Here is a 13,336-nt window from a genome sequence, read left to right as displayed (position 1 = left end):
TGTTCCTATGATGTGCAAGGAAGCCGACCAAATCCAGGCAGCCTGTCGGTACTTAATGAAGCAGTGTAATGCTCTGCTGATATTTGTTCGCAGTGGGAGCATGACAGGGAGATTTACAGTGATGACGGGGAGCAGACTTACTGGTGTTAAGTTACAACCGCCCGTCAACATCTGCTCTGATGGCCTAATTCTTGGTCATTTATGTGGGTCATTGGTGCACCGCCGGCTGGGGATAATATGTCTGCAACTCAGACAGACTATATCAGAAAAATTAAAGGGTAGACTGAGGAGTAATCATGGAAATGGCTTGTATGCATGCCACCATTAAGGAGGGCGACTCCATATGATACAAATATATAATGACTGGGGCGCCGGCTAGCCTAGTGGTTTTGTTGCGTGCCCCATGTCCTCACCGCAGCGGTCGTGGGTTTGAATCCAAACCAAGTCCCTTTGCTGCATGTCATCCCCCACTCTCTCCTCCTGACATGTCATCTCTCTCTTCAGCTGTCCTGTCTAATATCCACCCAAAAAATATCTTTAAAACATGTAATGACTGCGATGTCAGCAGAGGGAAGAGAGTAGTTTTCAGAATGAGCCATGTTTACTGTAAATTATTAGGACTTTATCCGCAGTGTTTCCCCTACCATTATACACAATCAGGCAGGAAGGCCCGCCCCCTTACTAGCTTGACAGCCATGCAATACAGACTATCAGGGACAGAGTTGCCGTGACAATATTCAAAAGAGAATATTAAATGTCAAAGGGAAAAAGGATTGTCACATTAAACCTAAATTTATCGCAAATACAACACAAAAGTATGAAAACCACAACAGAGTTTGTTTGGTATGAATCTATGACTACTGACTCGAGATGAAAAATAACCGTCACTATGTCCAATAAATGATGAGTGGATGTTCTATTCAAAAGGAGAAGTGTGAAAAACCCAGCAAGCCAACAATAACTCATCTGGGAGAGTTTTATTATGGCCCAGAGGAACAATAGTGAATCTAATAACTGTGTATATGAGAGGAAAATAAATGGGGCTTTCACTTTCTAATTCTGCTGCAACTAAGATTGAGATCTGAGACACAACTGATGTGTATGTAGTAACAGATAAGGATATTAGGAAGAAGAAAAAACAGCAAAAGCTAAGACATTTCGGGGGGAAACCTCCCTGCAGTCTGCATGGAAACTGCAATTTTTCGTTAAGCCTAACAGTGTTTTCCGGTAGACTAACCCCCAACATGAAGCCGAAGCCAAAGAAAAAAGGCAAAAAAAAAAATAATAAAGCTGCATGAAAGCCCCAGAGCATCCAAATCAGAGTCAAGACCACTGTCAGATTCTGAGTCTGAGTTTGTGGCAGGAGTTGAATGAGGGAAAATTGCATTGTCCAAACCTATCCACATCCACTCAAGGCCGTGAGTGGTGTCAGAGGAATACACGCTTTGACCTAAATACTGTAAAACTTCAAATAAAACGCCCATCCCAATTTAAGGCCCTGTCCCCTTTACTGGCCTGGTGTAGCTGTGTGTTGTTTTTAAAACGAAGGCAGGTCTAACTCGGAGCCCTCTGTGCATGCAGTGATGATTAATTAACAGATTAAAGATGTGGAGATAAAGCAGCAAGACAAGAAAACACTTTCACAATGTGAAGACAGACTGATGCATAGCAGCCGTGCAGCAGGATGGCATACTGTCTTAACATGCGTTCAGTTTTTTTCTATATATGTGTTTGTATTTACTGTACATGAATTTTCAGAGTAAAAGCACGACTTACACATGAGAAGGGAATAAATAACTAATCTGAAAAGAGAACACAAAGTGCATACTACATGTTAACATCTTGCAGAAAGTGTTCGTGGGAAATGCATTTAATTAACAAGGTGTTAGGTCTTATGAGTCAACACAAAGGCACACTGTGTGATTATCTGGAACACTTCACAGGGTTAAGCTGCAGAACTATGTTTGGCAGCTCCAAAAAAAAAACCTCAGTGCTTATTTAACCTGAGTTTGGCTCACCACCTCACCACCCCAGACCTGAGCAGGAAAATCACAAAATCACCCCGAACACTAATGTCACTTTACATATTCTACTGACCTCCTCTGATCAGGTCCACATACAGCATGAAGCTCCTGGCACTTTAAACACAGAGGACTTTAAAGGTAGAATATGAAGATTTGTTCTTAGAATTTTACACCAAAATATCTAAATTAATTAAAAACGGACTAAACCTGTGTTATATAATTTTTTGTTGAGTATTTACATTACCTCAAATATTTCCAACAGTTATCAAAGCCAGAGAAATCCATAATTTTATAGTTGTAACGGGATGTCGCAGCGGCCGCCATGACAGACACAAGAAGGTTTATCGTTGCCAAGGAAACGGGCGAAAGACCGCTGCATAAGGAAATGAAAACTGTTACTGAAAGCTGCCGTACTGTAGCTGTATGTGCTGCTGTGATGAAAACGTCATGTGAATTGGGTGGGGGGGGGGGGGGGGGGTAGGTAGCGGAGAAAACTCCCATGATTCCCTGCCAGCCTTGAGGTCATCTTTTTGTAATCAGAATCTGATTTATTGGCCAGGTGTGCTTACACACACAAGGAATTTAACTTGGGTGAACTGTGCTCTCTTATGTACAGGTACAACATTAAATATCTTATAAATATGTATTAATATATAAGAAAAGACTAATATTTACATGACTAAATATGAAACAGTGCAGTGGTGCATTGTGCTAAATATGCTGAAGTAACATGATAAGTAAAATGCAGTAATGTGACAGATGGGTCAATTAAGATGTCAATTACAGTATTTACATAAATAAGTGTGCGTAAATTGATCATTTAAATGAAATAATGTATATTTACATATATGTAAATTCACAGTGATTGTTTTGATTGAGCGCCCCCTGTCGGTGGTATTTAAATACTGTGTTTTTTTTAAAGTCAGCAGTACCTTATTTTTAAGGTTTAAGGTCCATGCACATTAGCATAGACTCTGCACCGTGGGTCGGAGGTATGTCCAGTACATACAGTATGGCAGAGTTGACATTAAAGTTGACATTAAAGTTGACCTTGACTTTTAATATGTGCCCAACAACAACAACAACAGGGACCCTCCCGCGCAGGATGAGGAAGGAGCTGCTGGCCGTGAAGCTTCGGAACCGACCCAGCAAGCAGGAGCTGGAGGATCGCAACATCTTCCCCGTCCGCAGCGACCAGGAGCGTCAGGAAATCCGCCAGCAGATCGAGACCAAGCTGGCCAAGTGAGTCGCTCTGTGTGGACCCAGCCTGCCATCAGCTCCTCCCACCATCACCCCCCCCCCCCACCCCCCACCCGCCATGTATGTCTCTCTCATCACTGACATCACTGATGTGTATTCTTAGGCTGTTTATCATCTCTTTATAGATAGATATAAAGATATCACATGAAGAAAACGGACTCCGTTCAGTCACAGTGCGAGGCTCTCCAGCTTCCCGTTGGAGTAGCCATCCCGCACTAATTCATTTAATTTAATTTAATTTGTTACTAAAGGAGGTCTTTTCACATCTCACTGTCTGTTTGTCCAGTGTTATCATAAAAAAAGAAATGAAGGAGTAGTTTTAAAATCTTTTTCACAATCTGGTGTGTTTGATTTTCTACATGCACCCTAAACCTTTTTGACATTCAACATGTATATACTATCACTGTTTACTTATATCTTACATAGAAATGATTAAGGCTGCATGGTGGTGCAGTGGTTAGCGCTCTCGCCTCACAGCATGAACCTACCTGGTTGATGGAAACCTCGGCCGGCTGCCTCCCCGTGTGGAGTTTGCATGTTCTCCCCGTGCATGCGTTGGTTTCCCTCCGGGTACTCCGGCTTCCTCCCACAGTCCAAAGACATTGCTCGTTAGGTTAATTGGTGACTCTGAAATGCCTGTGTGAATGTGAGTGTGGCTGCTTGTCCGTCTCTATATGTCAGCCCTGTGATTGACTGGTGAACAGTCCAGGGTGTACTCTGCCTCTCACACAGTGACAGCTGGGATCGGCTCCAGCCCCCACATGATCCTAACCGGGATAACCAGTAAAGATAATGGACGAATGGATGGATGGACACTTGTGATTTAAAGAGTTAAATGAATGTCCTCCGCTTTCCTTAAAGCTTTTAGGCCAAGCCGTCAGTAAGCTTTGAGTATGTAACAGGATTTAGTAAAAGGCAGGAGAGGAATGCAAAGCAGTCAGAGCAGCATAGTCATATTTGTTGTGTAACGTTAAATACCAAACGGTGTTAAAACAGGGACTTAATAGGATTAAAAGTCCAAGCAGGTTCCTTTTTTTAAAAAAGTTGAACAGTGGCAGGTTGTGCTGATTGGCTCAGACTGAGAACATCTGGGGGTCAGTCCTTTGTGAGAATCAACTGACAACAATACATGTATAGTTTAAACATACAGTAAGTTCAGTGTTCCCATTTGGGGGTGGTGGGGGCCCATGATTACACAGCTCTTATGTCTGATTAAAGCAAACACAGAGTGAAATGCACATCTCACTACTCATCTGTCTGGCGCTGTTTGCATGTATTGAAATCAGCCATTATGCATACGTTCAGGTGGAATTAGGCCTGTGTGCAAATGTGCTTCATGGAAAAAGCTGTGCAATTCACAAACACCAGCACTGGTAGCCAGTAAGAGTAAAATAATGGTTCTCTCCAAAAAGCTGGTTGTAACATGCATGTCACTTCTAGAACGCCACACATGAAGCAATAGGAGCCTTGACTTAAACATGAAACCAGCAACACTACACCATTCACTTCACTTCAATGTCTCTATGTGTAGAATATGTCACAGATATGAAACAATACACTCAAAACATCCTGTAACTGTTTTTAAACTAAATCTTAAAAAAGTGAAAAAGGATGTAAATGAAATGAAACATTAGATTATTTCTGTCCCAGGTTCGAGTCGGAGACGTAAGCGGCACTGCAAAATCACACAAGACGACGACAGAAAATCACCTCATGTAATAGCAACAGCATGAAATGGATTACAGCTCTAACTCTTAACTCCAGTGTGATGTGAAGGTATCAGAGATTTTATTTTTAGGAGATGCCCCGCAGTCAAACTTTCTTATTGGCAAACTCAAATGAATTCTGGCCTAAATCGACCCTCGGCTTTCAAAAAAAAAAAAAGCTAGTTGTTCTCTTGACTGAATAAATCCAGTTAGAAAACAGATTCAACAGATTCATATTGTTCAGCTGGTTTCATATCACATCGTCAGCATGTTAGGAAAATATAAAAGATCATGAAACGTGTTTTACATAGCACAGTGACAGCAGTGGAAGCTGTGTATTTTTTTTTTTACATCTGCAGCTCATTTGTTTACTGAATTAAGACAAAAGATGCACTGATATCATTTCATACCTTTACAGTAAGCTTTACTTTTGTCAGATCCATGATGCATTGCAGCATGACGGGATTATTACATGCATGGTATCCTACAGTACATTTAACGGTTTGCAGATGTCAGGAAAGTTCAGCTTTCATTTTAACCGCCGCTTAATGTGTTGTTGGATGTCCTCTGTTGATGGCTGTTTGCTAAATCCTCCTTGACACCATTCAGACGTGCAGTGATTGACAGAAGTTGATCAGATGACTTTTCTTTAAAGATGCACTTAAGACAGATTTATGCGCAAGCACGGCTGCAATAGAATAGACAACTTGAAAGCAACTGACAATGTCCTTCGTAAAGGAATATGCATAAATGCAAAGTAGAAATTACAATTGCAAACAGAAAATAATGTTAAACTCGGCTTAAAAAAGTGTGCTGCAGGGCACCAGTAGTGTAGGTGTTAGTGCGTCCTATGTGTGGAGGCTGCGGTCCTCCAGGCCGACAGCCCGGGGTTGAGATCCGACCCGTGGTTCCTTTCCCGCATGTTGTTCCACCCCCCCAGCTCTCTCTCTCTCTCTTCCCTGTTTCAACCAGTACAATTAGGTCTTTTATATTCTTTGTAAAATCAGCAGCTTAGACTGCCAAAAGCTCTTCTCTCTCGTTCATTTAGAAAATCGTACACAATAATCGTCTTCTCATTCGAATGCCCTCAAATTAATCCCAGGCCAATATTATCTGCTCACCAGACCCATGATCCATTAGAGAGAAAAGCAAGGCAAGGCAACGTGCTGATGTCTCCAGTAGAGTCTGCCTGTGAACTGAGTGCACCAGCTGACGATGAATAGCAGACTTTGTAATGCTGTGCCCCGTGTGATGTTTTTCCGTGTGTGTCATGGAGGGTGCTGTAAAAGATGTTTGTGAAATCAAAATCATTTCACAGTAATAAAATCCTAATAGTTTAAGTCAGTGTCTTTCACTATCAATGAGGCAGCCCGGCACAGTGACTTCATTGAAGTTAACAGACGTTTCCTTTCATTGAGTCATTCATCATGTTCATTCAAATCTTAAAGTAGCAATAAGTAACTCTGACACGTAGGGATTCAAATGGCTACTGCAGTCAAAATGTAAAACATTGGAGGGAGCTGTGTGTCGTCATACCGCCTAAACGATGCGCATGCTGGTTGCCATGACGTGGACACAGAAACTTCAGTGTTTAGCCAGCTCTGCTTTGGCCTTGAAACCTTTCTGCGCTCTGGCTTCTTTCCATTTTTTCAAAATATTTATCCTAGTCTTACCAACGTTTCTGCTTGTGGAGCTTATTAGAAAAACGCAGATGCATTTTCAGTCCGGATACAATCAGTTATACCCGAGCCATTTATCTTGCAGGCTTCCATCTCTGCAACACCTGTTGGTTTGTGGTCCAAAACGTGTGTGGGGGTTCCTTAAAACCGCCTACCTTCTCTGGTTAAAACAAAAACAGACCATTCAGGACCAGAATCTAAAGTTAGAAGGAGGACATAGTGGCTGCTGCATTGTTGTCATAGAAACCAGCACTTCAACATAGCATGTTGAACCCCAATCTGCAAAATATTTTTGGCAATAATCTGATATAGTAAAAATGTTAAAATAGGTACAAGGCGTATAGGCATAACCTTTGAGACATTATCTTTTAGTATCAATAAATCAAGTGTGTATCGTTACATACACGTAAGCTATTAAGAGCAATAAAGACTTTTAATCAAGACAAGACCAGAGCCGGTGTCCGTTCTGTCAGACCGCTCTGAGGGGGAACGAGGCCCACCTGATTTACACCGAGCCTTTCTCTCTGAACTTTGTAACTTCACTGAGAAGGATGAGTAAGACAGGGTGGCACTGAGATAAGAATACGGCTCATCAGCTTCTTTGGGGCCTTGCATCACTCTTTGCCATGTGCCTTTTTTTCCCCTACGCCTTCACCCAAGGCATCTCACAGCTGCGTGTCAATCTGGATAGCAGAGCGGCGGCTATGCGTGTTTATGTTGTCCGTGACGTTTGCAAAAAAAAAAAAAAAAAAAAAACCAAAGCTGTTCCTATCACGCCTCGTTCCATGTGAGCTCCATGTGCACGTGGAAGAATTCCAGCATGTAACTGCAGAATATTCAAAAGGCATTATGCAGCATGAGCATTTAGTTAACTTCTCAACATGCCAGAGAGGATGCTGGGAGTACTTTAGCCTGTCGTCTGCAGGGGGGGGGGGGGGCATTATGTGGGGGGGGAGAAGCGGCCTCATCCCCAACACAACAGACTCCTTATGTAAACTGAACTCCTGATTACTGTTGCATAATACAAACAGGACGCAATCAATTGTGTTTATGCGAGGGGAGGTGACAGTGGGATGCTGGGTTACATCAGTATGTTCACAGTCTGCGGGTTAAAGCCAGAGGTCAGAGCAGCAGGCTCCCTGCAGGTCATACTGTTCACACTCAATGTGTTACATTACTGTAATGATTTATTCTCTAAGTGGGGCACCTATGCACTTCAGTAATAATGGATCAGTTTGAAATGACATTATTTATTTAGAACAACTGTGGTGATGAGATATAGGAATAAATATATCCTCTTTTAATTGTCAACATACCCATCAGGTTGTTGTTGTTGTTGTTGTTGTTATTTAGTCCTGTATTATAATAACTTCACATGGTAGTTTTTCTGGACTGCATAAACTGCAGTAACACATGTTTTGTGGGATTATTTACCGTTTAAAAAATAGGCTGGAATTACAGTCTTTAAATTCCTTTAGCAGATGCTCTCATCCAAAGAGATGAGCAACACAAGCATGGATCTTGACAGAAGGAAACCAACGTCACTGAGAGCTATAAACGGCTTCTGGTCCAATCAGACACAGGTGCTGACAGGCAGTGCAGAGGAAATACACAGGCTTTATATTATGTAGATGTATTTCTTGTTTTTCCTTTAAATCAATAACAACAAGAATATAAACAGCTGCTACTTGACGTCATCATCAGGAATAGTCTAATCAACATCATCATCAATGTCATGAAGTGCGTAGATGTCCAGGAAAGAGCTGGGTCTTTAGCTTTTTCTTAAAGGGCGCACAGGGAGAATTGAGTTTGGTCACTCATTCCACCACCGGGGGGCGACAGAGGAGAAGAGTCTAGTTAGAGACTTCAGGCCTTGTTGTGAAGGTAAGACCAGGTGCCTTTCATACACAGATTGTAGTGGTCAGAGGGAGTACCTGGATGAGGAAGTTCAGGTTGGCTGTAACCGTTTTTGTTGCCGGTTTATAAAGGAGCAACTGGGTTTTGATTTTGATGCGAGCAGCAACTGGGAGCCAGTGTAGGGAGACGAACAGCTGAGTGTGATGTTCTGGGTGGGTTGAAGGCCAGTCGTGCTGCTGCGTTCTGGATCATCTTCAGGTTTGAATGTGCATGCAGGGAGATCTGCCACTAAGGAGTTTTAGTTGTCTGTGTGTGATATTTGAAGAGCCGGTATCAGGAGCTGTGTAGCGCGCTATGACAGGTGAGGTCTGATCTTCTTGATGTTGTACTGGGCAACGAGACACGACCAAGCTGATCGAAGCCGAGTGTTCCTTAAAGGTAAGCTGGTGGTCAATCATGACACCTGTAAGTTCCAGGCAGACTTTGTGGGTGGGATTATCAACATGATAATTAAAGAAAACATTTTGAACAAAAGATCACAAAGAGGGAGAGCGGCAGTGACAGAGCACTGGAACAGATCAGGTTTGGTTGGGTTGAAATAACAGAAGTTTATTAATGGAGACGCACAAGATTTTGAGGGTTAGCATTAGCATTGATAGCCAGAAAGCCACCTACAGAAGATCAAAAGTAACAAAGATGGAGCCAACAAAGAATACTGAAGGCTGTAGTGGAGATTGTTCTGATGTCAAAACAGACTTGGCTCCATTAAGCCATTTCAAAGGTTCAGAGGTCAAGTAGATTTTTCCGTAAACAGATTTTTTCTTGACAGATGAACCTAATTTTCAAAAAGTTGAGCAAGTACACGATGATTTAAAACAAATGGACCACGCTGACATCAAAGCTTTGGCAGAGTTTTTGTGTAAACGTTCCACCAGACGCCGTGTTTTTGCAGCCTGGCTCCGCTCTCTCAGGTGCTGCAGTGCTCAGCTGTGGCCATGACTGCCAGGAGGACTGGCTAGTCGAGCCAGAGTCAACAACATGAAATGAGTCAGAGCAGAGGACAGCTGAGGCATGCCTTTGTTTAGGGTGACGGCACCATGTGCTCGTCTACCAGCGTCTCCTGTCCTGCTGACCACACGGTCTGCTAAGAGGACATGACGAGCCCCTTCCCGGCAAGCGCGCACAGGGACCAACTCTGAACCCTGCTTCTCAAACACCCATCGTGTACCAGTGATTGTGTCGACAGACCGGATCATACTGAATCTGTCACATTGAATGAATTGTGCTGAAGAGAACAGTGCAATGTTTGTGGAGGTGGCTGGCACGCCGTGTCCTCTCGGGAGCACTTGTTGCAGTGTTAGTGTGCTGCTAAAGAGCCTTGGACGGAAAATCTGTTTGTATCAAAGAAAAGGGGGACATCCTCCATCAAGGAGAGATAACAATCATTCATTTTCACATTGAAACACATGCAGAGCAGAAGCACACATCCCGGGCAACACAATGCAGAAGCATTCACCTGAGTTCCTGCAGAGTCAACATGAGGTACATGTAGATGTCTCTGTGAACAGCTTTAAGTTTAAAGGTATATAGGAATGAAATAATATCTCAATATAAACCTGGTAGAGTTTGTGACCCATGCATCTATTCTGACCTCTCTCTCACCCCCCTGCCTTTCCTCCTTAAAGCTCCTGTGAGGAGTCTTGAACTGGTTATGAAAAAGACTGGAATTAATTCTGATGCCTCTATATGACCTGAAGAAGCAAGCGAGCTCATCATCGACAAGCTTGACTGACTATTAATCTATACTTTAAATACGTAATGTCTGCTACCGCTGGTACAGGCTGGGTGTCGGACAAGACGTTTAACAGCACGCTTAAGAAAAGCGTTTTTATTTTGAAATTCTCAACAGCAAAGGATCACAGTGAGTGATGCATTTTGCTGTTAATAGAAAGCAGGATGGGCTTTTTTTTTGTTGCAAAAGCTACTAACAAATCAGCAGAAATAAGACGCACACATCCTTATGGTTTCGCCGTTGTGCGTTTAGTTGGTTGAAGGAACCATTTTATCCTGGCTAGTTGGCACCTGTCGGTTAAACGCATTATATAATTATATTTTTATTTTGGACCCTCAGTGCTGGTCAGATATTATGTCTAAACTGAAGGGCAGCTTCCATCCACTGTAGCCATAGACCTGCTGTACCCCCGGGCTAGTGGGCCTATCTTCTGGCTCTACTGCCTGGATGTAAACAAGCACATTGAATAGATAGCATATCATAGGAGCAGCGTGTCTGACAGTATTTCGATTTAAGAAGATAAAAATGTATGTAGGCTGTGTCATGTTAAACTTGCATATCGACTGGAGTAACCGTAAGAACATTTAGAACGGGCATCTGGACGTTAACCTGCAGGGAGGACAGAAGGCTGGCCGTTCTAGCAATGCTAACGTTAGCAGGCAAGCTAAATTAATTTGTTTGCCTGCAGAAAATTGTAAATAAATTGTTCTCAATCTTAACTTAACACCAGTCATTCAGCCTGAATTTGAATTTTGTTTTAATCGACTTCGACTTTATCCACTGGGGGCACCACATTTAACACGAAAGGTTCTCAGCAGAGCTCGAAGCTGTTCTGTCATACATTCAGTAAACATGAATAAACATAATTTCAAGAAATAAAGCTGTGTTCATGTTAAAATGCTGTAAAAAATTGAATTTGGGGCGAGGATGAATAGTAGATAGTTACAGTATGTGGAGAAGCTTACTGATGACCTCAAACATTAACATTGCTCAATCTTTAGCAGCTTGTGCTTTTGCCTGGAGACATCAAAACAATCCAACTACACAGGATTTTAAATCTGTTCATCTCTTGGATGAAGTCTGAGCTTTGTCGCGTTTACTTTCTGCAGTTCTGTATTTAGTCATGTAGGACATTTCAACAGCAGGGAACAAAGAAGCCATCGAGCTGTCTGTTAGAACAACACCACATGGGTTCAAGAAGTTCATATTTTGTGGGACATAACTATCGAGGATTCTGAACTTCCCATTATCATAGGATGCAGAAACTCTTTTGTCTCACAGACTGTTAATGTCAGTGTAACTGCACTGCAGTGACACCCCTGAATTACATCGGAAATAGTGCATTGAACCTTAAGCAAAATGGAAACCGCAAGTTTCCCCTTCATGGTATATTCAATAATCGCTAAACATTGTTTTTCTCTTTACATCGTGCTGTGATGCAACACATCCTCTAGCTGGTATTGAGGAGCACATGGCATGTTGTATTGACTCACAGTACTGAATTGCAGCACTCTGCAGCAGAATGCAGAGCAGTGGGCTGGCCCGGCACGACAGAAGGGAACCCTCTGTTTCTAAATTTAGCCTGCATTGGTGCAGCAGCAGCAGCCATAATCAATGGCCTGTCTACGTCACAGCTGTGGTCCCTGCTGATAGAGAGAGAGATTGCGTTTCCTCTCCCATATTCCCCGCTGATTGAACAGTCCCTGCTTCCCCCCGCGGCGCTCTTCTGGAGAGCTGTTCAGGACACGGTTTACTGCAATGTTCTGCATCTCTATCTCTGTTGCTCAATGGTAGAGTCTGTGTGAATGTGACATGTAGTGTAAAAGAATCAGAAGACCAATAAACACCCCATACAAGTCCATGTACCATGTCCATATTTCATGTGCTTTTGCATGCACATTCAGCATGTGCTCTCAACTAAGGACATTGTGACATAAAAAGTACACCATGAAGGCCATCTTTATAACACTGCTGACATTTTGCTGCAGCACACCTGATCCTCTTGTGTAGTTGTGAGAAGGTTGTGATCATGTGCCTGTAAAAATAAAAAAAGAAGCCCTGAAGCATCAACGCCGCTGAATCCAAGAAACATGTGACTTCTATATTTAGTATATTTAGACTTTTTTGTTATTCCATTGTTTGTTTTCCTTCCTACCCGTCATGTGTTGATCAGGTGGGTGATTTATGGAGGAGATACAAAAAAAAAAAAAGCCAAAGCTGAGAGGAAACGGTTACATAAAATGGAGGATGAGCAGATATTTGATGGGTTTGGTTATGAGGTTGGCGAGGTCCGGACATTGGTTATTTGTTATTATATATAATAAATGAAATAATATGATGTTCTCTGACAATACTATCAGGACTGTAGGGCTGGGAATTTTATTTTTTGGGTCACAATTAAATTCAGAATCGATTTTATACGATTCATTGATCCATGGAGTCAAAGTCTATTTATGAATAAGTTCATACTTCAGTCATCTGTGAGACTGGCTGAATTTCTTGTTGCTCTAGCACTTTGCAGGGAGTCACTTATTATTATTATTTTTAATCGATTTTTGGAAGTTATGAATCGATTTTAAATCGTAGAAGAGAAGAATCTCGATTTTTAATTGAATCGATTTTTTTTCCCAAGTCTACAGGACGCATCTTCAAGTGATCTTTAAGCAGCATGTACGACCTGAACCTGGACCTGGTCACTGACATGCCTCAGTCTCTTAGGATTGAAGACTTCCTCTCCTATAGAGAAAGGGCTGTGTTCTCAGCTTAATGTCTGACTTCTTGTTTACCCCCAACTTTGTCGGCAGGCGTTAAAAAAAACTCCATCTTTACACAGGTTGATGAGGTATAAGTGGTGTTACCTTGACTGAGTCCATAACAACATTAAGGCTGCATTCAGGGGGGAGGTTGATCTCTTAAGCAGGCTGATGCACCAAGAACAACTTGTGCCAACCTTAATAATGATGAGGACGACGGTCTCAATATAATTGAGATGGTAATGACGATGGTTTTTGTTTGATA

The 13,336-nt window shown here is 42.2% G+C and overlaps 1 protein-coding gene across 2 annotated transcripts in view; it reads left to right on the top strand.

Annotated features, from left to right (window-relative positions):
* phactr3b (phosphatase and actin regulator 3b) overlaps window positions 1-13,336 on the top strand; it is a 58,488-nt gene that overhangs the window by 29,027 nt on the left and 16,125 nt on the right. For both annotated transcript variants that reach the window (XM_061041476.1, XM_061041478.1), the window contains exon 8: window positions 3,113-3,266. In XM_061041476.1, coding sequence (XP_060897459.1) covers window positions 3,113-3,266 — 154 coding nt within the window. The remainder of the gene's footprint in view (window positions 1-3,112; window positions 3,267-13,336) is intronic.

This window comes from Labrus mixtus, chromosome 7 (genome assembly GCF_963584025.1).
Source record: "Labrus mixtus chromosome 7, fLabMix1.1, whole genome shotgun sequence".
Taxonomy (NCBI): domain Eukaryota; kingdom Metazoa; phylum Chordata; class Actinopteri; order Labriformes; family Labridae; genus Labrus; species Labrus mixtus.
Note: the sequence above shows the minus strand (reverse complement) of the source record. Positions and strands in the feature narration are given on the sequence as shown.